Source organism: Ostrea edulis, chromosome 2, assembly GCF_947568905.1.
Source record: "Ostrea edulis chromosome 2, xbOstEdul1.1, whole genome shotgun sequence".
NCBI lineage: Eukaryota > Metazoa > Mollusca > Bivalvia > Ostreida > Ostreidae > Ostrea > Ostrea edulis.
Window position 1 is genome coordinate 69,133,770 of NC_079165.1, and position 23,080 is coordinate 69,156,849.

The 23,080-nt window shown below is 34.5% G+C and overlaps 1 protein-coding gene across 3 annotated transcripts; it reads right to left on the reverse strand.

Annotated features, from left to right (window-relative positions):
- Positions 1 to 23,080, reverse strand: LOC125677269 (uncharacterized). 3 transcript variants are annotated; one of them, XM_056157086.1, is made up of 13 exons: positions 22,801 to 23,080; positions 16,422 to 16,551; positions 16,137 to 16,275; positions 14,930 to 15,125; positions 12,231 to 13,689; positions 11,811 to 11,907; positions 11,415 to 11,493; positions 10,169 to 10,301; positions 6,872 to 8,896; positions 6,125 to 6,235; positions 4,127 to 4,222; positions 1,767 to 1,823; positions 1 to 1,649 (listed from the first exon to the last, which is right to left on the reverse strand). In XM_056157086.1, the coding sequence occupies exons 2-13, from the start codon at positions 16,540 to 16,542 to the stop codon at positions 1,423 to 1,425; spliced, it is 4,740 nt and encodes a 1,579-aa protein (XP_056013061.1). In that variant the 5' UTR covers positions 16,543 to 16,551; positions 22,801 to 23,080; the 3' UTR covers positions 1 to 1,422. The 3 variants fall into 3 exon arrangements, with proteins under 3 accessions (XP_056013061.1, XP_056013060.1, XP_056013058.1); XM_056157085.1 differs by lacking the exon at positions 22,801 to 23,080 and adding an exon at positions 20,271 to 21,012; XM_056157083.1 differs by lacking the exon at positions 22,801 to 23,080 and having other exon boundaries at positions 16,422 to 16,871.

Consider the following 23,080-nt stretch of genomic DNA (forward strand, 5'->3'; position numbering starts at 1 on the left):
TTTACCATAGCTTGTAGATGTATTTAAGTGACAATATCTGCTACTCAGACTAGTATGTACTATCAAATTAACTCATTTCTCAAATGTTATATATGTACACTTTCTATGCATATAAATGTACACATAGGACACATTGTCTACAGCGCTACAGCATACATCAAAAGGACCCAGTGTTCAAAGATTCAATTCATTTTTACATTCCATGTAACATAACCTTCTTAAAAAATATGCATTAAAACAACTGATATAAGAATAAACTTTATTTTATTGTTTCTCAGTCCATGGCGATTTCAAAGTATTTTATCTGAGGTAAGCCGAAAAGCTTCACATTTCTAAAACATCAATGAACTAGAAACATGAATGTCCCACCCAATGTACATTTGTATTGTAAAATGAAAAAAAAAATATCCTGCTTCTTTGGTCTGAGCTTATAGTAATATATGATGAAAGAAGGAATAACTTAATTGTTTAAAGTTCATCCTTTAAGTAAATGTAAAATGACGAATTGCAAGGTTAAGGTCAGACTTATATTAAATTGAATAATTCTCATGAGTATGTACCAGTGTATGAGTTTTAATAGAAATATCCGGAATACTTTTTTTGAAAATGAGCTAATTACTAATTAAGGAATAGTGAGGTAAAGGTCATACGGAAGGTCAAGGTAAAGAAAATTTTGATGCAGTTGGATAGCTCTTACTAATATATAATTTGAAGAAAAAAATCTTGATTACTTTCTTTAAAACTAAGCTAAACACAAAATGAGTAACATTGAACTCAAGACCAACGATTTTTGACACAGTTGAATAGCTCTTACCAATATGTATTAGTGTATGAGTTTTCCTAGAAATATCTTAAAGTTTCTTTGATCCTGAACTAAATGCAAATTCAAGAAAAGTAAGGTTAAGACCAAAGGAAAGTTAACATGCAATTGAATAACACTAACCAATATGTATCAGCATATGGAATTCAATAAAAGTATATTCTACAATTTCTTTAAAACTTAACTAAAGTGTGACAAATGGACAGATGGATGAAAGATGGACAAACACATATTCATGGCAGATCTCTTCCAAGAGACCAGCTTGCAAGAAAGTTTTTCACGGGTTGCATCAAGTTGGCATTACCAATTAGTTCCGCTGGAATGAATATAATGAAGTTACAAAGGAAGTTTCCCCAATTTTGATCAAACTTGTACCAAAACACAATAGGCAAAATTTAAAAAATCAGTTTAAAAAACATTACAGAATAAGGACAGGAAGGGGGAAAATAGTTATGGTACAAGTGAAATGAAAATAAAGTAATATATCCAAGTTACATCATTTCTCTAAGTTACATCTTTTAAATCATCTGAGTTACATCTCTTACATCACCTATCCAGTTGCATCTCTTTGAAGATATTTTTTGCATCCTTTGTAAAGAAATCTACACCTGTTTTGTCATTTTCTTCACTTGTCTTCTTTCAGATGTAATGAGATTTTTTACAGCAAACTTTATTTGTTTCCAAGTGAACTTGGCTAAACATGTCTCTTGCCTAATAGCATTTAAGCAATCCAATTGGCCAGGTGTTTTTCCTAAAGAAATAGGCTTCTTAAAATTTCTCAATAGGGCAGCTTTCTCATCTTGTGTCCACTGATGCCGTGTATTTGGCACTGTACAAAAGAAAGAAATACTCTGTTACAATTGACTAATATTGAAAATATTTGCACACATTAAGGTAAGCTTTTACTCTCTGTGCATGTGGTAATTGTTTAAAAATATTTACAAACCTCTTTTAGGTTTCCCTTTCACGTATTGGTCATCACTTCCTGGTTTCTTTGAGGAGCCTTAAAAAAAGAGCAAAAGTTTGTTTAATCTTTTCGTCAATAAATATATGTACACGTGTTTGTTCCTCCACCCTAGCTTTCTTGAGCAGAGGGTCAGTTAAGTTTATTTCTCAACAGGGATCAAAATTAACTGGGTTCACTACCAGCACATTTTAGCTAGTGGATTATTTTCCAAGTAGAAAAATTAAGATTTTACTATCATTTTTCAATTGATTGCTGTTTTACAGGAATTTAAGAAAACAAGCATGCCTCTATATCAAAATATATGAAAATAAAGTGCAATAATAATAAAAGGAAAGCCCTGGGTGATATGTTGCCCAATGCCATAGGCAGAGGGCAACATAACATTCAAGGGATTTCCAGTCATCAAGGGGTATAATATATAACATTTTTAAAGAACAAAACCAAAGAGGTTAATTCATTAAGACACTTATCATACATTATTTGACACACGAATGTAAGGGCTATTCCAGAAATAAATACATGGGGGGGGGGGGGGGGGGGTCGGGAGGCACCTTTTGTATATACCAAGCACCCATAAAAAAAAATAATAAAAAATTACCCCATGACCCATCAAATTAATAAACTCATTTTACAATGACCCATCTAATAAAAAAAAAAAACTAACCAGACCCACCACAAAAAATATTTTTAAAAATGAAAACGGTACAAATCTTGCGAGGTTTTCGGGACAAACATTCTAGTCAATGACGCGGTAATGCCTGTGCGACATTGTATCACAGTAGTTCTGAAGGAACGATGTCACATCAACAATCAAAGACATCTACGGCAGGAATGTTGGAAAGATTGGGAGTCCAAACAATGCAATTATCATGAAATGGGTATGGATATGTTTTTCCACGAATCGTTCGTCTTCTAATGGAGCCCGCGCCCGGAGGCCTCTATATCACCATCACACCGACTGATAAATATAACGCATCGGTACCCTCGTATAAATCAACTAAGGTTTGCTTATTTTTATTAGAAAACGGAATACCTATTGGTTTCAAAATATTCCCAAAATCGATGCACTGTAAACTGTAATAATCTACAGAACAGAGTTCGCCGCCATCACGTCCAAAGGGACCCTACTAAACGTGCCTCTAATTTGAAGAGTGCCGTAATGGAAAGTTATGCGCTGCAAAGAGCGACAACTCGAATAGTTCTATGTTACTTCCGATTTCGAAAGCACGTTTTCAATTTTCCCTCCGACGTTTTGTAACCAACACGACAAGAGCGACACTAAAAATATTCTGAAACTCAACACCCACGTGGCACAAAATAAAACAATAGAAACTACCCACTACCCATAATAAAAAAAAATTTAACAGTCCAACCACGGACCAATTAAAATATGAAAAAATACGACCACCCACACAAAAAAATATCATTTGCCGCCCGACCCCCCCCATTTGATCATTTCTGGAACAGCCCTAATGCAAAATTTGACCAAAGTGGAAAAGTTAGTTTTACAAATCATGATAATAATGATAATGTATGTTAACGCGGCTGTTGTTGATATTCAGAATTCAAACCAGCCGAAACTTTTATGGAAATTTTTGTACACACGGCCAGAAATGTTTTTTGCTTCTTTAAAATCTAAATCATTTACACATCGACTTCTCTCCTTTTAAAGAAATGTTTCTGAAGATCATACCTTATGGAAATAATGCTTCTTTTTGCATAGATTTCCCCATCTGAATTATGCTATCCTCAATAAAATAGCTTAAGAATATCTTGCAGTTTTTCCCTTTGAGTATAAACGTAGAGTTTCTTCACAGAATTTTTTGTAAAATGGCCAAACTTGACTTAATTAATTCCATAGTGTTTGCTAAAAACTTTCTCCTTTGTTAGATTATCCAAATCCTCTGAATAAAAATGCACAAATCGAAGAGTTTGAATTTAGCCGTTTACATTCATATAGCAACCACAGTTTTGAATTTCGAACCTATTCTAATTGATATTCAGAATTCATGCACATGAGGGATGATATAGTTGTTTTGGAGGGCATTATAACTGTTTCCTGAGTGATATAACTGTTTCATAGAGACATTATAATCGTTTCCAGTTTGAAAAGGCAGTTTTCTGGGTATATCGTGAAAAATATCAAATTTGTGACATATCGCGAAAACTAATACAAAAATGTTATATATTGTTACTGCTAGACCTATTATTTTGTCCGTGAATTTTCACTCAGATGGCTTCGACAATCTTAATGAAACTTCACAGAAATAAAAACCACCAATCTGCTTTGATTGTTAAGAAAATGAAATGTGGTTCATAAAAATCTACTGTTTTCATACCTGTTTTTGTATTTTTCCCATGTTCCCTTTCTTTCTTAGTCATGCCATGTGCATTCTCATTGTCCTCTTCACTGTCAGATTCATTCTCTGCAGCTTCTAACAATATAAATAACCCATGGATTTTAATGTAAAAACATAAAAAAATTCCATTCTAAACTTCAAAGATACAGATAATGCTTGAAAATGGTCTCTAAAAGCAGATTCAACAAAATACTACCAATAAATAAACCTACACAATTTCACTGCAGTGTATAGTGAAGTGACTTTTTGCATGTTTTCCAGAAGTAAAGATGTTTGGGGTATTTTTTCCCCTTCAAGTTAAAGTCATGTATGCAGAAATACAAGATTTGTAAAGAGTGCATCATTTTTTGCCCCAACCAAAGGCCCAGAAAGAGGGAAAATGGCATGAAATGAACCATTTTGCTACCTGTTTCCTATCGATTCTGGTCCAGTACTATCAGATGATAATTATGTTCATACAAAATGTCAGACAGAAAAGGATTCCAAGAGATCAATGTAGTGACTCAGGTGACCTTAATGTTAGCAAGAGGCCATTGGACCTTAACTGTCACCCAACTTTGCTTGGAACTCTAGGCTCTCGATTCATGTCACCAAAACTAGTTTGGTGACGACCTTATGATCATTATTATATTCATGCAGCTCATTCATACAAAAGTTCAAGGGTAAAGAATATAAGAGTACACAGTGTAATAAACTTTAAATAGGCCCATGGGCCACATCGCTCACCTTAGTCACCTTGGCCCATATCTGAAGACTTTCCATATATATTTGCATGTAAAACCTTAGTCCCTATTGTAGCCCCAACATACCTCTGGAGGCCATGAATTCTACAAACTTGAATCTGCACTATGTCAGAAAGCTTTCATGTAAATGTCAACTTCTTTTGGCCAAATTGTTCTTGAGAAGAAGATTTTCCCTATATATTTGTATGCAAAACTTTCATCCCCTATTGTAACCCCAACCTACCCCTGGGAGCCATACTTTGAACAAACCTGAATCTGCACTATGTCAGGAAGTTTTCATGTAAATCTCAACTCTTCTAGTTCATTGGTTCTTGAGAAGAATATTTTTAAAGATTTTCCCTATATTTGTATGTAAAACTTTGATCCCACCTTGTGATCCCATCCTACCCCCGGGGACCATGATTTGAACAAACTTGAATCTGCACTATGTCAGAAACCTTTCATGTAAATATCAGCTTTTCTGGCTCAGTGGTTCTTTAGAAGGGGATTTTTAAAGGTTTTCCCTATATATTTGTATGCAAAACTTTGATTTCCCCTTGTGGCCCCATCCTACCCCCGGGAGGCCATGATTTAAACAAATTTGAATGTACACTATGTCAGAAAGCTTTCATGTAAATCTCGACTTTTCTGGCCCAGTGGTTCTTGAGAAGAAGAATCTTACAGATTTTTCCTATATATTTCTATGTAAAACTTTGATCCTCTATTGTGGCCCCATCCAACTCCCAGGGGCATGATTTTAACAAACTTGAATCTGCACTATGTCAGGAAACTTTCATGTAAATTTCAGTTTTTCTGGCCCAGTGGTTCTTGAGAAGAAGATTTTTAAATGACCCACCCTATTTTTGCATTTTGTGATTATCTCCCCGTTGAAAGGGACATGGCCCTTCATTTGTAGAAACTTGAAAGCCCTTCACCCAAGGATGCTTTTGGCCAAGTTCAGTTGAAATTGGCCCAGTGGTTCTGGAGAAGAAGTCGGAAATGTAAAAAGTTTACAGACAGACAGACGACGGACAACAGGCTATCAGAAAAGCTTACTTGTGAGCTAAAACAATGACCAATTCAGCCCAACACAGGGCCTGAATCCAAGAGGACAAACTTTATGAAATTTTTTGAAGACAGAATATGTGTGCATAGCAGTTCTTTTTCATTACAATATATTTTTGGCTGAAAGCCAAAGTTTACAAATGGTTTTAAAGTACTGCATGTAACTTTTATTTAATCTTTTTTTTTTCACCTTTTGGAGGATTCAGCTTCCTCTTTTTTCCTCTGTGACAATTGTCTTCATCACTTTCCTCTCCACTACTGCTCATATCCTCTTCACCTTCTTCATTGCCAAGTTTAATGTCTTCAATAAAAAAAATGATATGAAAATAATTGACAATGAAGATTACCATGGATCAAGAGATGTATACAGAATAATCCCCACCTCAGGCAGAGTTATTTATAATATAAATCAAGACCTGTCACATTGTTTAAACTACATCTATATATATAACTATGCACTCAGTGTGTCTCCTACAGTCTTGATAACAAAGATGTTAAAGATAGCATACTCTTCAACTATGCATATATTACACCTTATCATAAGGAATTTCACATTTATGTTGAGGCACACTTGCTAGTTGTAAATATGCACTTTGTGTCAAATAGTGAAGACGATTTTGAAATAAGAAATTTTGTCTCTGCAACCCACAAGTTCCTAAGGAGAGGGCTTCAAAAGGAGCAGTTCAGCCCTCTACCCATATGAGGTTTAAATCATTTTTGATTGAAAATGACCTGTTAGTTTCATGGAAGAGGTTGAAAATTCACAACTGGGTAATCTTAAAACTTCCAAATATATGACTATATAACTTTCCATATTTTGATGTGACCAATATTGACCACAATGGTCTATAATTTGAAAACCTAGCTCTGACATTACCAATTAGGCCTATATACACAAATAATTAAAGCAATTTTGTTTTTGAATAACAAAAAATACCTTCACAGGCAATTTGGTCCAATGATTTTCCACTGTACTTTGAAATTTCTCCGTTGTCAAAAGCAGTCAGAATTGTTCCCATTCTTGCAATCTGTAATGTATCGCTTGGGAGCCTGTAAAATGATGTGTGCACCCTAATGTCATGTCCAAGGAAACCTGCCATGATTTCAATGTCACTTTTCTCTAAATTTAAAATTTGTGATACTGTAGCAACGTGTTTCCTCAGCTTTGTACTAGTCAAATTCTGAGTGTTTTTAACCCCACTTTCTTCAGCAAACTTTCGAAGACAATCTGAGCTTCGGATTGGGTTAAGGGAACTGAAGCCTGACCTGGCAAAGACATAAGGATTGCTTTTACTTACTCCAGCCTGTTCCCTGGTTTCATTTAGCAAAACTATGCTCCTCTCTAGTGCTGGTGTTATTAAGATTGGGACCATGCGTCCTCTTTTTCCACGAATTTCAACTCTTGAAAAGGTTTTACAGAGGATTCTTTCAAGTGGTTTTAAGGAATCTTCAATTTCTTTTAGTGAGTCACTCTTTGACCTTTTTTTACAGAAAGATGCAAGTGTCATTCTCTCTGACTCTCCACCTCTGCGTCTGTTAAACATCACAAGTCTGGCCAATGTCACTTGATTCAGCTCATCCCATACAGATTTCTTCACTGATTTTTGTAGCTGAATAACAAGCTCTTCAGTTTTTTCCTTCAGAAGAGTTTGCATTTTTTGGATGTCTTCTGCGAGAGGTAATCCATGACCTTTGTTCAATTTGTTTGATGCCAACGTCTGAAATGCACTGCTTGAGACTGAATCAGTCCATTCGTTTTCACACAGAGTGAAAAATCCCTCTGCGTCTTTGGTTGAATTTCCATTTCCTTGAATCAGGGCTATAGAATTTTTTATTTTTGCACATTTTTTAAGAGAATGTCCCAACTTCAGTGCTAAGGATGGATTATTGTATGAATTTGAGTTTTCTTGAAAGCCACATAGAGTTTTTGTACATTTTACCACAGCAGGGTACTTCTTTGGATGGATTGCATCATCTAGAGAATTAATATCTTTGTCAGTTTCTCTAAGTAAAATCAGTAATCTTCCAAGTTCTCTCATCTTTTGACTTACATATGTATAGAGGTGAGTCAAGTGTCCATGTTTCTGATAAAGTTTTTCTCCAACTCTCACAATAATAGGATCATTCCTGGCTGCTATACTAATTTCATCAGCAGACATTCGGTTTAATACCTTTTCTCTTAGGCCTTCGCTAACATCTGTGCTAGTTGGAAGAAGCAGCATGGATTGTGATGATACTTTTCTGTATTTTTCTTTTCTTTCAGGAGCAAACGGACAATTTTTGGTGTGTCGCCATAAAGAAGATTTAAGGAAAAATCCCAAACAATATTGACAAGGAAGAAATTGGTCTGCAGAAGTTTCATTCCAATTTCTAGTAAAAGTTACTAAAGTTCCATGGCGTGTTCTTAACACTTCATAATTGTGTTGAAAATCACCACTGTTTCTCAGCTTCATTAGGGCAAGTTTTCTATTGGTGGACTTTAAAGGATGAGATTTGATATGTTGCACATCTGTTTCATTTGAATGTACTCCCAAATAATGTTTAGTTATATTGGTGAATCCTTTTTCGCAGTACACACAATAGTGTACCTTGTCCCAAACACGAATCCCATCCTGATTCCCAGATTGCTGAACTTCCACATCTTTAACGGTACTTGAAATGATGTCATTCTTGATTACAAAATCTGTAGCTCTTTGCTTTTGGTGCTTTGATGCTGAATTTAAAGCCATAAGCTCTGATGTTGAACTAACTGTTTCCTCCTGGTCCAAAAATTGGAGTGGTCCTTGATAAGGAATAACATCCGAACCTGAATCTGAAACATGTTCAACTTCTTCCTCAATTATTTCATCACAACTGTCTTCTGAAGTCACATTGTCTGCATCCTCTGACATTTCATAGTCTGGGTCAAAAGGATCAGAATGTTCAGACGAGTCCTCAAAAAGATCCCAGTGACTATTGCAACCTAAATAAACCATAAAATGGATTTAAAATAATGTTTCAAATTTAGCAAGAAATATTTCTAAAATTTATATGACTTCATTTTTCAACTGTTCCTCTATACTCTCTGTATTTCTTTTGCAAGTTCAATAACAATGTTGAAGAGATCATTTGAATTATTAAGTCAAAATATTATTACAATGAAAGTGTATTTGAACATGTTGCATACAAAAAACATTTAATTCCTCGGGCATTTATAGCTCACTATGCACTATAAGTGTTTACCATACATGTGTTAACATTAAATAGTTCACTATGCAACATCTGTATTATACATGTGTTAACATTAAATACCTCACTATGCAACATCTGTATTTATACATGTGTTAACATTAAATACCTCACTATGCAACATCTGTATTTATACATGTGTTAACATTAAATACCTCACTATGCAACATTAGTATTTACCATACATGTGTTAACATTAAATACCTCACTATGCAACATCTGTGTTTACCATACATGTGTTAACATTAAATACCTCACTATGCAACATTCGCATTTAATTCATACATCATACCTCACCATGCAACATCCATGTTTACCATGTGTAAATAACTCTATTACCATTTATCATGTGTTAATACAGAAGTATGTGTCCCTCAACATGCACTTTTAGTATTTACTATATATATATGTGAATACCTAATTTTATCTGTAAACATGCTATCTTACAAAGCACCATTAGTGTTTATGTGTAAATAAGTACATTGAATGTACGCATGCAACCGGAGCCATAAATAACGAGGGATTTGCAACTGTTTGAAATTTTGTGACTTCTTGCATGTCCTATTGTTTACTTTTTTCAAATCTTGCATCATTTAAATCACATAAATCTTTAAAATTAGGCTATTGAAGTAGAACCTCTTTATTAATATAAACAAACTATTTAAAATGTTGTTTTTTTATTTAATATTGTAACAACAAAAACAGAGTAATCAGAAATACCAACAGGTGAGTCGTGGTCAGCCATATATCCGAGATTTCACTAACTCCCAAGCATTGACCTCTTTGATTTGCCTAGTTGCTTCTTATAATCAATATAAAGGTTCAAAACTTGAACTGTAAATGGTAGGTGTTTCTGGTGACTTAAATATAAGTTTCATAGAGTCTATGGAACACGCATTACTAATCCATCAAACTAAGATAACTATATTGTACAACGTCCAATCTAAAAATATTTTGAAGTTTCATAATCATGTTTTTGACAAGTATCAAATAACAATGTACTTACTTTTCTTATGATTGAATAAAAATTTTCTGCCACCAATGACCAACATATCTCCATCATTCAATTCTTTGCCAATTTCAATTGGTTTTCCATTGAGAATGACAGGAAACTTTTTACTAAAATTTGTTACGGAAGCCTGAAAAATTGGAAATGTGGATAATCAAAGAAAGGATCATATAAAGCATTTGTTGTACAAACAGGATGAGGAATTTATAAAAGTAGAAAAATAAATATTTTTTAAAAAAATACATTTTAGTAAAATTGTAGGGGAAAATCAAAGTAAGACTTAATGAACTTTAGAGATACTGTTTAAAGAGTACTGCTAAAAATGTTGGTCAGGTTTATTACAAATGTACATGAAGTCAAATTAGATTACTAAAGAAAAATATATGTAAACTAGATCATCTCAAAGGGCCCCACTTTTTTTGTAAGGGTCATTGGGATCAAATGGACTTGTATATAGGAATGTATTAAGAACATGACCTCAACTCCTGACTTATATTTTACCCATGGGCACTTTTTGGATGACATATGAGCCAGTACGAAAATACGCCAGAGGCAGTTCAGTACTTACAGGAAGAAGAAGAAGATAGGACCACAGGGAGAACAATATGCTCATGACAAGGATTTTAAACAGAGATCTGCTTTAACCCTTGACTCTGTGACATTAGTTCAAGGTCAATGCAAACGCATAACCATCAAGCACTCTGGATAAAATATGAGTCAGATTGGGCCAATGGGAGAAAGCATAAACCTCATAAAGATTTACAGAATTTTTTTAACTTTGACCTTTGATCTTAAATGAATTGGTTTAATATTAATACACCCTTAAACCCAGAGATAATCTGTGGGTGAAGTTTTGGCAAAGACTGGACCAAGGGGAAAGAAAATATGTTCTATACAAGGATTTTACAGTGACATTTTTCATACATTGATCTTTGATCCATAGAATTGGTTAAAGGGCACTAAAAATCTTCCCAAAAGCACTCTTATGTGTGAAGGATAAGAAAGATTGGGTCAAGGAGAGAAAAAATATGCTCTGGACAAGGATTCAACACAAAAGTTGTTTATGACTTTGACCTATGATCCATAAAATTGGTTCAAAGTCACAGCACACTCTACTCATGGACACTCTATGAGTGAAGTTTGCTCCACACAAATGAAATTAGAAAAATAGACAGAAAGACCAATCACTACAAGGCACACACTGAGCGGAGATCTAATGATTTACATATAGATAGTACATTACCTTGAATCTGTCAACTGCAACAACTGCATGAATATTGTCAACATTTGTTAGGGACACTTTTATATTACACTCTCTTCCACTACAAATCAATAAAAAGAGTATTAAATCTAAAATATTAAAAATATAAGTTTAGTCAAATTGTTTTCAAGTCAATAATCATGAATTCTTAATGTATATTACAAATATTCACATTACTGTAAGCATACTCCTATTTATTAAATGAAATTGCATGATAGATTGATGTACTATCCCATACATTTTCTTTCCAGAAAATGTTGGATTAGAAAAGTTTTACTGTGAAAAAATTCTAGCAATTGAAAAAAAATTTGTGTGGTCAAATCTCCAAATATAACACACACAAAAATTAGAAATTCGTTTTATATTACTTAATTATACCTTCCAATGACACATTCCTCTTCATTCATATGGTAAATGGCTCCTAAACTATCATCCTTCTTGATCACCGTTATTTTTGCAAGACACATCCCAACATCTATCAACCAAAGTTGAGAATAAATTTCAGAAAAGAACTATATTTACAAAGCAATTCTCAATTCATGTAATAATGTAGAATTCACTGGTCAACACTGGAAAATTGGACTCGCCATTTGGGTGACCATGACAGAAATTTAAATTGTCAAAATTAATTTCAGTTTGCCCCCAAAAAGAAAAAAACTTTTACTATTCATATGTTTATATTTTTATGCAAAATATAAGCCTTTTTAATAAGTTATTTCATTGTCAATGTTTCTATCATAATTTTGCATTTCCAAGAGCAAATACACATATACACTGTACACATATATATTTATATACCTTCTAAGCGTGAATCTTTGGTGGTGGCTCCTCGTGTAAAGTCTGACTTTTTAGTGGTGGCTCCTCGCATAGAGTCTGAGTCTAAATCTTTGGTGGTGGCTCCTTGCATAGAGTCTGAGTCTAAATCTTTGGTGGTGGCTCCTTGCATAGAGTCTGAGTCTAAATCTTTGGTGGTGGAACCTTGCATAGAGTCTGAGTCTAAATCTTTGGTGGTGGCTCCTTGAATAGAGTCTGAGTCTAAATCTTTGGTGGTGGTTCCTCGCATAGAGTCTGAGTCTAAATCTTTGGTGGTGGATCCTTGCATAGAGTCTGAGACTAATTCTTTGGTGGTGGCTCCTTGTGTAGAGTCTGAATCTTTGGTGGTGGCTCCTCGTGTAGAGTCCGAATCTTTGGTGGTGGTTCCTCGTGTAGAGTCTGAATCTTTGGTGGTGGCTCCTCGCATAGAGTCTGAGTCTAAATCTTTGGTGGTGGATCCTTGCATAGAGTCTGAGTCTAATTCTTTGGTGGTGGCTCCTCGTGGATAGTCTGAATCTTTGGTGGTGGCTCCTCGTGGATAGTCTGAATCTTTGGTGATGGCTCCTCGTGGAGAGTTTGAATCTTTGGTGGTGGCTCCTCGCGGAGAGTCTGAATCTTTGGTGGTGGCTCCTCGTGGAGAGTCTGAATCTTTAGTGGTGGCCCCTCGCATAGAGTCTGCATCTTTGGTAGTGGCCCCTCGCATAGAGTCTGAATGTGAACCTTTGGTAGTGGCTCCTTGTGGAGAGTCTGAATCTTTGGTGGTGGATCCTCCTGTAGAGTCTGAATCTTTGATGGTGGCTCCTTGTGTAGAGTCTTGGTGTGAATCTTTGGTGGTGGCTCCTTGTGTAGAGTCTGAGTGTGAATCTTTGGTGGTGGCTCCTCGTGTAGAGTCTTGGTGTGAATCTTTGATGGTGGCTCCTTGTGCAGAGTCTAGGTGTGAATCTTTGGTGGTGGCTCCTTGTGTAGAGTCTGAGTGTGAATCTTTGGTGGTGGCTCCTCGTGTAGAGTCTTGGTGTGAATCTTTGATGGTGGCTCCTTGTGCAGAGTCTTGGTGTGAAGCTTTGGTGGTGGCTCCTTGTGCAGAGTCTTGGTGTGAATCTTTGGTGGTGGCTCCTTGTGTAGAGTCTTGGTGTGAATCTTTGGTGGTGGCTCCTTGTGTAGAGTCTGAATCTTTGGTGGTGGCTCCTCGTGTAGAGTCTTGGTGTAAATCTTTGGTGGTGGCTCCTTGTGTAGCGTCTGAGTGTGAATCTTTGGTGGTGGATCCTCCCATAGAGTCTGAATCTTTGGTGGTGACTCCTCGCGGAGAGCCTGAATGTGAACCTTTGGTGGTGGATCCTCTCGGAGAGTCTAAATCTTTGGTGGTGGCTCCTCGTGTAGAGTCTGAATCTTTGTTGGTGGATCCTTGCTTAGAGTCTTTGTCTCCACCTATTTTGCATCTTTGGCGCTAAACAATATTTCAAAAAATCATTAACAGCATTCACAAATGTTATGAATTACTGTCTATAGAAGTGTTTTTATTCTTTTAGTACCTTCAGTGGAATTAAGTCCTACTTAATTAAATACATTTCTAAATGTCAACATATACAGTGTAAATATAAAGCAGTTAAAGAAGAAAAGACACTAATTCAAATTTGCATTGGATGACAGAAAACTTTATCACTTAATTCATATTATACATGCGAAATATATTTTTCACTCTATCCCGAGTTAAAGCTACAAACATGCATCATTCTTTATGAGGCCCAAAAATATATATTGGTTTCCACTTTCCCGACCGACCCTAATAATTTCTGCCGACCCCAACATATTTTCCCCCCATTCTCACAGATTTAGCAAATGTCATCACTACAACTAGAGTATATTTATTGACTTATTAAGTTATCTATTATGCACATACTTCCAAAATACCAGAACAGTTTTCGTATACAGTACAGAGGAAGAACTGTTTTGATTTATCATATAACTTTTATTTGATTACTAAATTATACATTTCATGCATAGTAGAATACTGAATCATTAAAAAATAATTCAACCTATAAAATCGAGAGAGAAAAAAAACCCAACAACACACTACCTACATGTACCTACCGACCCTTGATAATATTGAGATGAAAGTGGAAACTAACATATATTTCTTTTTGCCTAATAAACGCACAAATCTGAATACTACATGTATAATATTCATTTAATGTTAATCTGACCTCAATAACAGGGCTCAAAAAAACTTTGGGACAAAGTCGTCAAATGACTCCTTATTTTAAATTTAACAGGCCATTCTCAGATCAAGGTCACCAATAGTAAAACTTTTGATTTCCTTACAATATTTGCAAAGTTCCTTGATAACAAATGCAGTCAAAAACACAGACCTGACATGTTATTTTGATTAGTCCACATCTTGACTATTTTGACTGAAGTTAAGTGTTTGATCCCATTAAAAAAAAACTAGCCTGGTTACACATTTACGGTTGCAGAATACCGATCAGCTCCTAATTTAACTTGCAAAATCTTGATTTAAGTCATAAACTGTCAGTTGATAGCTCAAAACTTTTAGCCCTATGTGAACATTTACAAATTAGCAATTTGAGTACCAGATGGATAGATAGGCAAACATGATAATAAAACGATTCCTTTATAAACCCAAAATTCTTTCAAGAGTTAAATAATGGAAAACAAGTTTCAAATACCGTTTTAGAGGTTCTCCAACTATAAATTCCTGGACCATAGTTATATCGTAGTTCTTCCCCAGTGTTTATGTCTCTGACAGCAACAAAATATACATGGGGTTTACCATCTTCTTCAATTATCGTTGCTTTACAATTTGGTTTTTTGTGCTCATCATTTAGTAATCTTCCAAATGATCTGTTTTCGGTAGCATCAATGCTGTTTAAATGAAAAATAAGTCAATAAAATGACTGTAATAATAAAAATTATGCATCAACATACATGTATCATAAAACACACAACCTCATCAACAACATTAATTTTCACAATGAAATAAACAAATCTGGCTAAAAGCATACTTTTTGAAGAAACTGCCACAAGTTATATCCAAATTTTAAAAGATTAAAATATTGAAATTAAAGCATTAAATGATACATAAAATGGCTGTTCAGTGGATTAAAAGCATGAAAGATATGATCAAGATAGTTATAGAATCTAAAAAGCAGTTCACTTTGACCTACTTTAGGTCATGATACTGTCCACACCTTCAACCCAGATGAGGTTCAATGCCTTAGCATGCTTACACAGGCATTTGAATTTTCCTCAACATTCATTGGTCCAAGGACTAATCAAGCTTTTTAAATTCACTAGTCCATTACATTAAATCACTAATCCAGTGGCAAATAAAAACAAAACTGAAACAATGTTTGTTGTTTACTCATCAACGCATGGCTTCTTTTGTATCATGTTGTCAAATTGATGCTATCAAACTAAAAATTGTATCATAACACATAAAACATATCAAAATGTTATGGTGATGCAACAACAATTTCAAAAGCTACCTTATGCTGTACTAATTTGGAAAAAACAACATTTTGGGAATTATTCAACATGAATAAATATGTATATATGTATAACTACGATCGAAAAACCTAATGTAAAAAAGTGAAACATATAATACTTTAGACAGTCCATGCGGTTTTAATCACATTCATTTACATATTTGGATTTGTGTGCTATTTTTTCTTATAACAAATATTTAAATGACTCCGCATCAAAATAGTAAAGTTCAAAACCGGACACTGAGACATCAGACATTTCGGTCTGGTGTAAAAAATGATGCATCGGACCTCATGCACTGTACATCGGTCAGGTCCGACGTCTTTCGCATAGACTGCCCCTTGTAAAGACATAAAAAGCTATAGAATGGCAACTAGCCTCTATACTTACCAAAATTGCTTTCTTTTAAAGTGTAATTGAAAAACATATGTGTCATCTTCAAAATCAAAATCTCCTTCGATGAGTTCTCCCCTATATTCTAGTAGTATCTCTCCTTCAATAAATTTTTTTTTGGCAAATACACCTTGCCCTAACAAAACAAAAATACATGTATTTAAATAGCGAGTATTCTTTTTGAACATATGATATGTGTGCCCTCTCTAGATCCTAGCACTATAATTCATAAATGAAAAATCTTGGATAATCAAAGAAGTTGCTTAATACAAATACATGTACCTATTTCTTCATTAATGAATTTTGCTTCAAAATTCTCCTTTTCATCAGACTCTCTTTGTTCAGAGTTAAGCAGCAATGATTCTTCAACTTTTCTTTTCCGGATTTTCCTTTTTGCATTCATTTCAGAAATCTGATAATGATAAGAAACAATCAATTTCTAGTTAGTGATTACTCTATGTTATTTCTCCAGTTTAAAGGGTAATTCATCACGTTTAAATCCTTTTGTTGGGACATGTAGATCCTCATATAAGATTAAGCCAAAGATCGAAAAATCCTTCCACCTCTATGTAAAACTTATACGGTACCAATTTTGATGCACTAGATGCGCATTTCAACAAACAATGTCTCTTCAGTGATTCTCAAGCCGAAATTTTGGAAATTCGAAATAATAAATTTTGAAGAGCTAAGAGGAAAACTAGAGTGCCACAAAAAATGGAGCCAAATTCGTCTAAGGATCAGAGCTATGCATGAGGGAGATATCATCCTTAATTTTGAAATGAATTTCTGAATTTTATCCCAGCAATTAAACATACATCCGTATTTTCAGGCTAGTAACAAAGTACTGAGCTACTGGGCTGTATATAAATATATAAATACACTGTCTTTATATGTAGCGGCCAGCCGGTTTCGATCGCCAGTGGCCAGATAGTTCAGTTGGTAGAGCACTTGACTAGAGAATTCAGGTGAACCAGGCTCGAATCCCGGTCTGGTCCGTTGCATTTTCTCCCTTCCTGTTTTTGGTGCTGTTGACCACCCTGGACTTGCAGGTGAAAGTCCTGCCAGAGGGAAAAGAATCTGGGCTGTGCCGTGTCTTCGAGGACAAAGACAATTTAAGGAGGGAGGAATATAGTGGTCATCTATATAGAGGGGCAGGATTTTTTAATCGTTGTCTTTATTGAGCAACTTATTCAGGTCCAGTCCAAAGAATATTTCTACCTACGTAGCTACTTATGGCTACCAAGGTATTTAAACCTACTCCAGGTAGCTATTTTTACCTACTTTTTCCTTTACTTGCATTTCGTGGCCAAACGCAGGAACGGCGCAATATTGTGTGTACCAAATTTTTTGATTCACTTACAATGACGATGAATACCACAAAAATATTGGGCAAAATATGATTACTTTCTAACCTTTCAAATTTGCATCAATAATTCCACCCAGTTCCATTTTCTAGGAGCTAATTAAGATCAAAGCTACGTGATAAGAAGTCTAGAATGTCTTACAAATCTTTATTATTTTAATTTTAAAGTTTACCTTCATGCATTTTTACATTAAAAGTTTTTGGGGGGATTTTTCATGCATTTCCCCTACCTTCTCCACCCTCATAAAGTATTCAAATTTACACTCTGAATTTTGCCGTGCACATGCACATGATACATAAAACGACTGACCTGTTTAAAATCATCATTTATTTATATTTTTAAAAACAGGTAAAAGTAGGTTGAAGTAGCTACTTAAAGGACACAATGCATGTTTCTAAACTTTTTCATTTTTTGAGCAAAATTAACTCTTTTTATGCCTAAAACTACTTTAAATGTGTTTTAAATGAAATATTTTGCGTAGTTTTCGAGTTTGAAAGCGATGAAATTCAAATCTTGCGATATGCATATTTTCGTTCCTAGTTTACGCGCCATTATGTGTGACGTCATATGCGCCCACGGGTTTGAAAACATCTATTAGCCATTTCATAAACAGATTAGATTTAATCGACAAAAAACCAATTATCTTGTTAACGGCTTGTAAATAATAATGCATTAAGATGTTTTGTGCCGTGCTCTAGTGTACTAGTTGTCGGTAGAAAGGATTTAGACTGAGTATTTTTCTATTTTTCGAAGAAAGGTACGAGAAAAAAGACGTGGATAATTTTTTTGTTGGAGCAAGAACTTTACCTTAAAAAACACACCCAGTCACCTTTTCAAACACCGCTTGGGCATAGACCCTGATAAACTGCGAGAAAATGGATATATCAAAGCTATAAGCACTGGTAGGCCTATAGCATACATTCTGTTTTGCTCTTCAAATTCAATACACACTCAGATCAACTGACCTTCACCTTGTAACAACATATATCGACGATACAATGTAACTTCTACCAACTGGTAGATTTACAAACAAGAAAAATAAATTAAAGATACAAAATAATTTAACTTTTAATTATACAAATAATAGAATATTGTATTTCCTAACTTTAAATTGAATTATAAAATTATTTCCTTAATGAACTCGTAGCATCTTGAGTGCGTCAGTAGGTTATAACGCCGTGCTCCCACTTCGTACTTCCTAAAGACGTGTAGATTACAATTCAAAAATAGTAAGATTGCTTTATCAAAATAAAATAATGTGATTACCACTTTAAATTTGAATATTTTTATTGATTTGTGTGTGTTGTCTTTTTCTTTCTTTCCGAAATGCACGCGTGACAATAGCTTGGCATAGGGCCTAGTTGTCAACAATTTAACGTATCATAATTTGTCTAATCCAAAAATAAATAATGATTGCACTGTTTATTTTAGAAAAACAGCATCAATTACAGATGTATAAAGGAATAACATCCCCAAACAGTTTGTAGACAGCGACCCATATAAACATTATTTACTCACAATATTGCCGATTTCATTCACGCTTTACTCGCTATATTTGGGTATTTACATCGTTATATGTGTGCACTGGTGGCGAACACATATAAAACTCAGACAATTTGTCAACATCGATTTAAATGTTGCCCATGGTAAATAAGTTAGGTCCCTAAAAGTTGAGTTTTTAATAATATCTCGCAGTACTTTCACAATCCGAAGGGCGCATGTGACGTCACTGTACCACGTGACTACCTACCTAATTAACTTGACTTTGAGAAATCAAGGCTTAGATTTAAGTCTATATTGTGGTTAATTATCGCAAAATTTCGGCGAACGAACTATTAGAATTAATTACTATAAGCATAAAGAAGACAAAATGCATGTAATATTGTATACTTTGAAAACATGAGATGTGTCCTTTAAAGTAGGTTTAAATACCTAGGTAACTATCAATAGCCACGTAGGTAGAAATAGTCAAAAAACTTGCTTTCGATTACGATGAAATTCTCGCCACGCTGTCACATGTTACATGGTCAGTAAAAGTGGAAATGGGATACAGTTAATTATCGTAAATCGAAAAGGTTTAAATACAATACACGTATCAACACTTTGCGAAAGTTACGTCCCTTGTCCGCCATCTCCCGGATAAAAATCCTATTTCCCTACGTTGGCCTTTGTAATTTTCCTATCTGTAGCTTTGACATCTGTTATTTTGCCATCAATTACAGTCAACTACAATAATGCCCCAGATTGGGGCAACCCATTAACTTGTATGAAAACTTGGTAATTGGCTAAAATTCAAAGTAATAACATCGTACATTTGGTAAGGTAAAGAAGGAAAACTTAGTTTTTCACCGATTGACCTTTGACTGACCCCGCAAAGGGACGTTACTCGCGGCGAAGTGTTGATACGTGTATTAAGATACACCACCCCTGGACTTGCAGGTGAAAGTCCTGCCAGGGGAAAAGAATCTGGGCTGTGCCGCGTCTTCGAGGACGAAGGCAATTTAAGGAGGGATGATACATATTGCATTTCAAATATATATCTATATAGATCTAAAGCACCAAATTACATATGTATTATGTGATGACATACAATGTATCCAAAAACCAGTGACGTCACGAGATTTAAACTAACACTAAGCAGTATAATTTACAGACCTTTACATCTTATGATCTATTACTAGACAGGCAATTAATATGCATTATTCTGTCAAACTGAAAAACATTTTATCATTTACAAGACTGTACTCATATTTTGAACTGGACAAACCTTCACTTTGGTCTAACCCGCGGCACGGCGTCCCGCCATCAATAAAAGCTACGCCAAAATTGTTATCCCGAACCCGATCGTCCATAGTACCTCGTAATTAATTCACCTACCAATTTTTCTATCATACATTCATGTTTAAGTGATAACGTGTAGATAATCAGTGAAAAACATGAATATCATGAATTATAAATCTAGAATAATTTAATTTATACCAATTAAAAAAAAAACTAACTAGGACCAATTAAAAAAAAACTAACTAGGACCAAATTTAATGCGGGACGTTTCGCTCCAAGGGATGATTCATTAGCTTAGACCTTACGCTTTTTATCATGTTCACATGGCAAATCTCCCACATAAACATATAGATCAGACTTATGTATTACATTGAATTAAAAATACTCTGTATTTACATATTTTGTGTAGAATACACCCGAAATACCCATGAAATTGAACATTTAAAAATACAAGGAATTAAGGGGGCACCGGAAGACACCTGTAAAATATCATCAGTTTCAGTATTCTTTACATTTTGAGTTATTATAATTTCCTTTCTGTAAATGTATAGTCATTCTACCAAATCTCATCCCAGTCAGAATGATAGAACTGAATCGTACATTGACCGTGGTTTGATATATATGCACATTTATATATCGCTTCAAATAACTTTTTATGAAATGACTCCCTCCCCTCACAAAATCACACACAACTAGATCTACATGTAATTACAGTTTTACGATTTGCTATCTCCTCATCTTACGTTTTTCTTTTGAGCCCCCCCCCCCCCACTTTCACACACAATTTTAGTACGAGACTACCCTACTGATTTTTTTCTTCTCTCTATGAAATGTCTTGATCATGCTATAGATCTACATATTATGTATAAATATTTATATTAGACTATTTTCTTGGTACGAAACATAGGGTATGTTCGGGTAATTCTGACCAGCGGATAATTCTGGACAGATTACGACAACCTAATGGTATTTGGGGAAGAGAGAGAGAGAGAGAGAGAGAGAGAGAGAGAGAGAGAGAGAGAGAGAGAGAGAGAGAGAGAGAGAGAGATCTTAAATCAATTAACTTTTTCATGTGAAAATGATTTAGAGAAAAATTGGCAGAAACAATTTATTATCATATGGCTTACTGTGTTTTATTATTTCACTAACCATTTCAAATTACAATTTCTATATTCTGTCTCAATACTTGTTGTGAATATTGACTATATAGGACTCTGAAAAGTCTGATTTGGCAAATTAATGTTAGTCTTGAACCCAGGATCATCAAAATTATGACCTTGTGCTATATCCAATCAAAGCTCTACCCTTGAAAAAATTAATTCTATACGGTTATGGTGAAACTTGGGTACATATAAGTAGAAAAATTGATCAAGTGTTTTAATCATTTCAATATTTGGCATCAGTCTTTACCCAAACGTGGGTCTGTGCCGGCTGTGTCTATACAGTACGACACTTTCAACCAAAAAAAATATTTAATCTATATAGTTACGCACAACTTAGTGCCAGAGGTCAAAGATGCTGTTTAATTCCCAACAGTTTGTCATTTTTAACACACATACATCAATATTCCCCATACACTGCATATAAACTAAGCATTTTCCATGTTTATTATTTGAAATTAAATTCATTTGGAATTTGAATTTACAAATGCATAACCTTAAATTGTATATGAAAATTTTGCTTAGAAATTGTATTTGATAATTCACTAAAATAATATAGGGATATCTCAAATGCACTATTGGCTATTTTCATGGACACTGATTTTTCAAAATGCAAATTTTAATGTGAATTCAGTATAACAGTTTGAAGTAAAGACATATTGATTTCAAGGTATGTATTTCAAATATTTTCTTCCACAAGTCAATCTTACCGAACATTGATAATTTGAAGAAAATACCCTTGATCTTCCAAGACCAGTTTCGACATAACAAACGAAGTGTAACTTTCAAAAATGTATAAGAAACCATTGTCATAAAAATTAACTTCAAAATCCTCAGTAAAAATAAACTCTTTAAGAACTGAATAACTTGATGAATGCAGAACAAATATACCAAACTTGCACATTATCAAGAGCCTGGAATGGAATCGGACTAGAAATTAGATTTTATGGCAGTACCATATATATATATACCATATTCTTAAAATTCTATAAGAAATATAAGAAAACTTTTTTTATTTCGTTATTCACCGTCCGAATTTTCTCGTTAGAGAAAATTTTTGAACGTATACAAATCGAAGGATACCGTAACCAACTCCAGTTTTTGATTAAAACTGATCTCAAATATTGTTTTGATCTTCTTCTAACAATATTCTTCAAATTCAAAAGCTGTTTGTTTAAACAGAACGCCATTTTTGTACGATAAAATGCGTGGATTTCCTAATAAAATCTTAAGAACTTTGTAGAATTATAAATCTTTGTCACAGGTACATAAGGTATATATATATATATATATATATATATATATATATATATAATGTGTTCTTACATTATAAATATGTCAACAGAAAAGTCTTACCTTAAAAGTTTTCGTTGTGATCCAAGTCGTAAAATCCCGAGGAGTCTAGAAGTGTTTAAACGAGTTCCGAGTTTTAGCTAGTCAACCAATCAAAAATCAGCCAATCACGATAAAGGATATGCAAAGCGTGTGTAAAAAGTTGAAAGTGGTAGAATATGAGTCGAATGAGGCAGGTCACACACCTTTCAGCCAACTGACGACATACCGAGGTAACTGAGATATTGAAACCACGCAATCACCATAGAATATATACCCCAAAACAGAGGTATACATTCCGAGG

Bases quoted from the DNA above. Each gene is read 5' to 3' on its own strand.
- LOC125677269 (XM_056157086.1), bottom strand. From the start codon at position 16,542: ATGAATGCAAAAAGGAAAATCCGGAAAAGAAAAGTTGAAGAATCATTG. The intron at 15,126-16,136 runs GTAAGTATAGAG...TCATTTAAACAG, and splicing joins TTTAAAAGAAAGCAATTTTG to CATTGATGCTACCGAAAACA. The intron at 10,302-11,414 runs GTAATGTACTAT...CCAATTTTTCAG, and splicing joins TTGCAGTTGACAGATTCAAG to GCTTCCGTAACAAATTTTAG.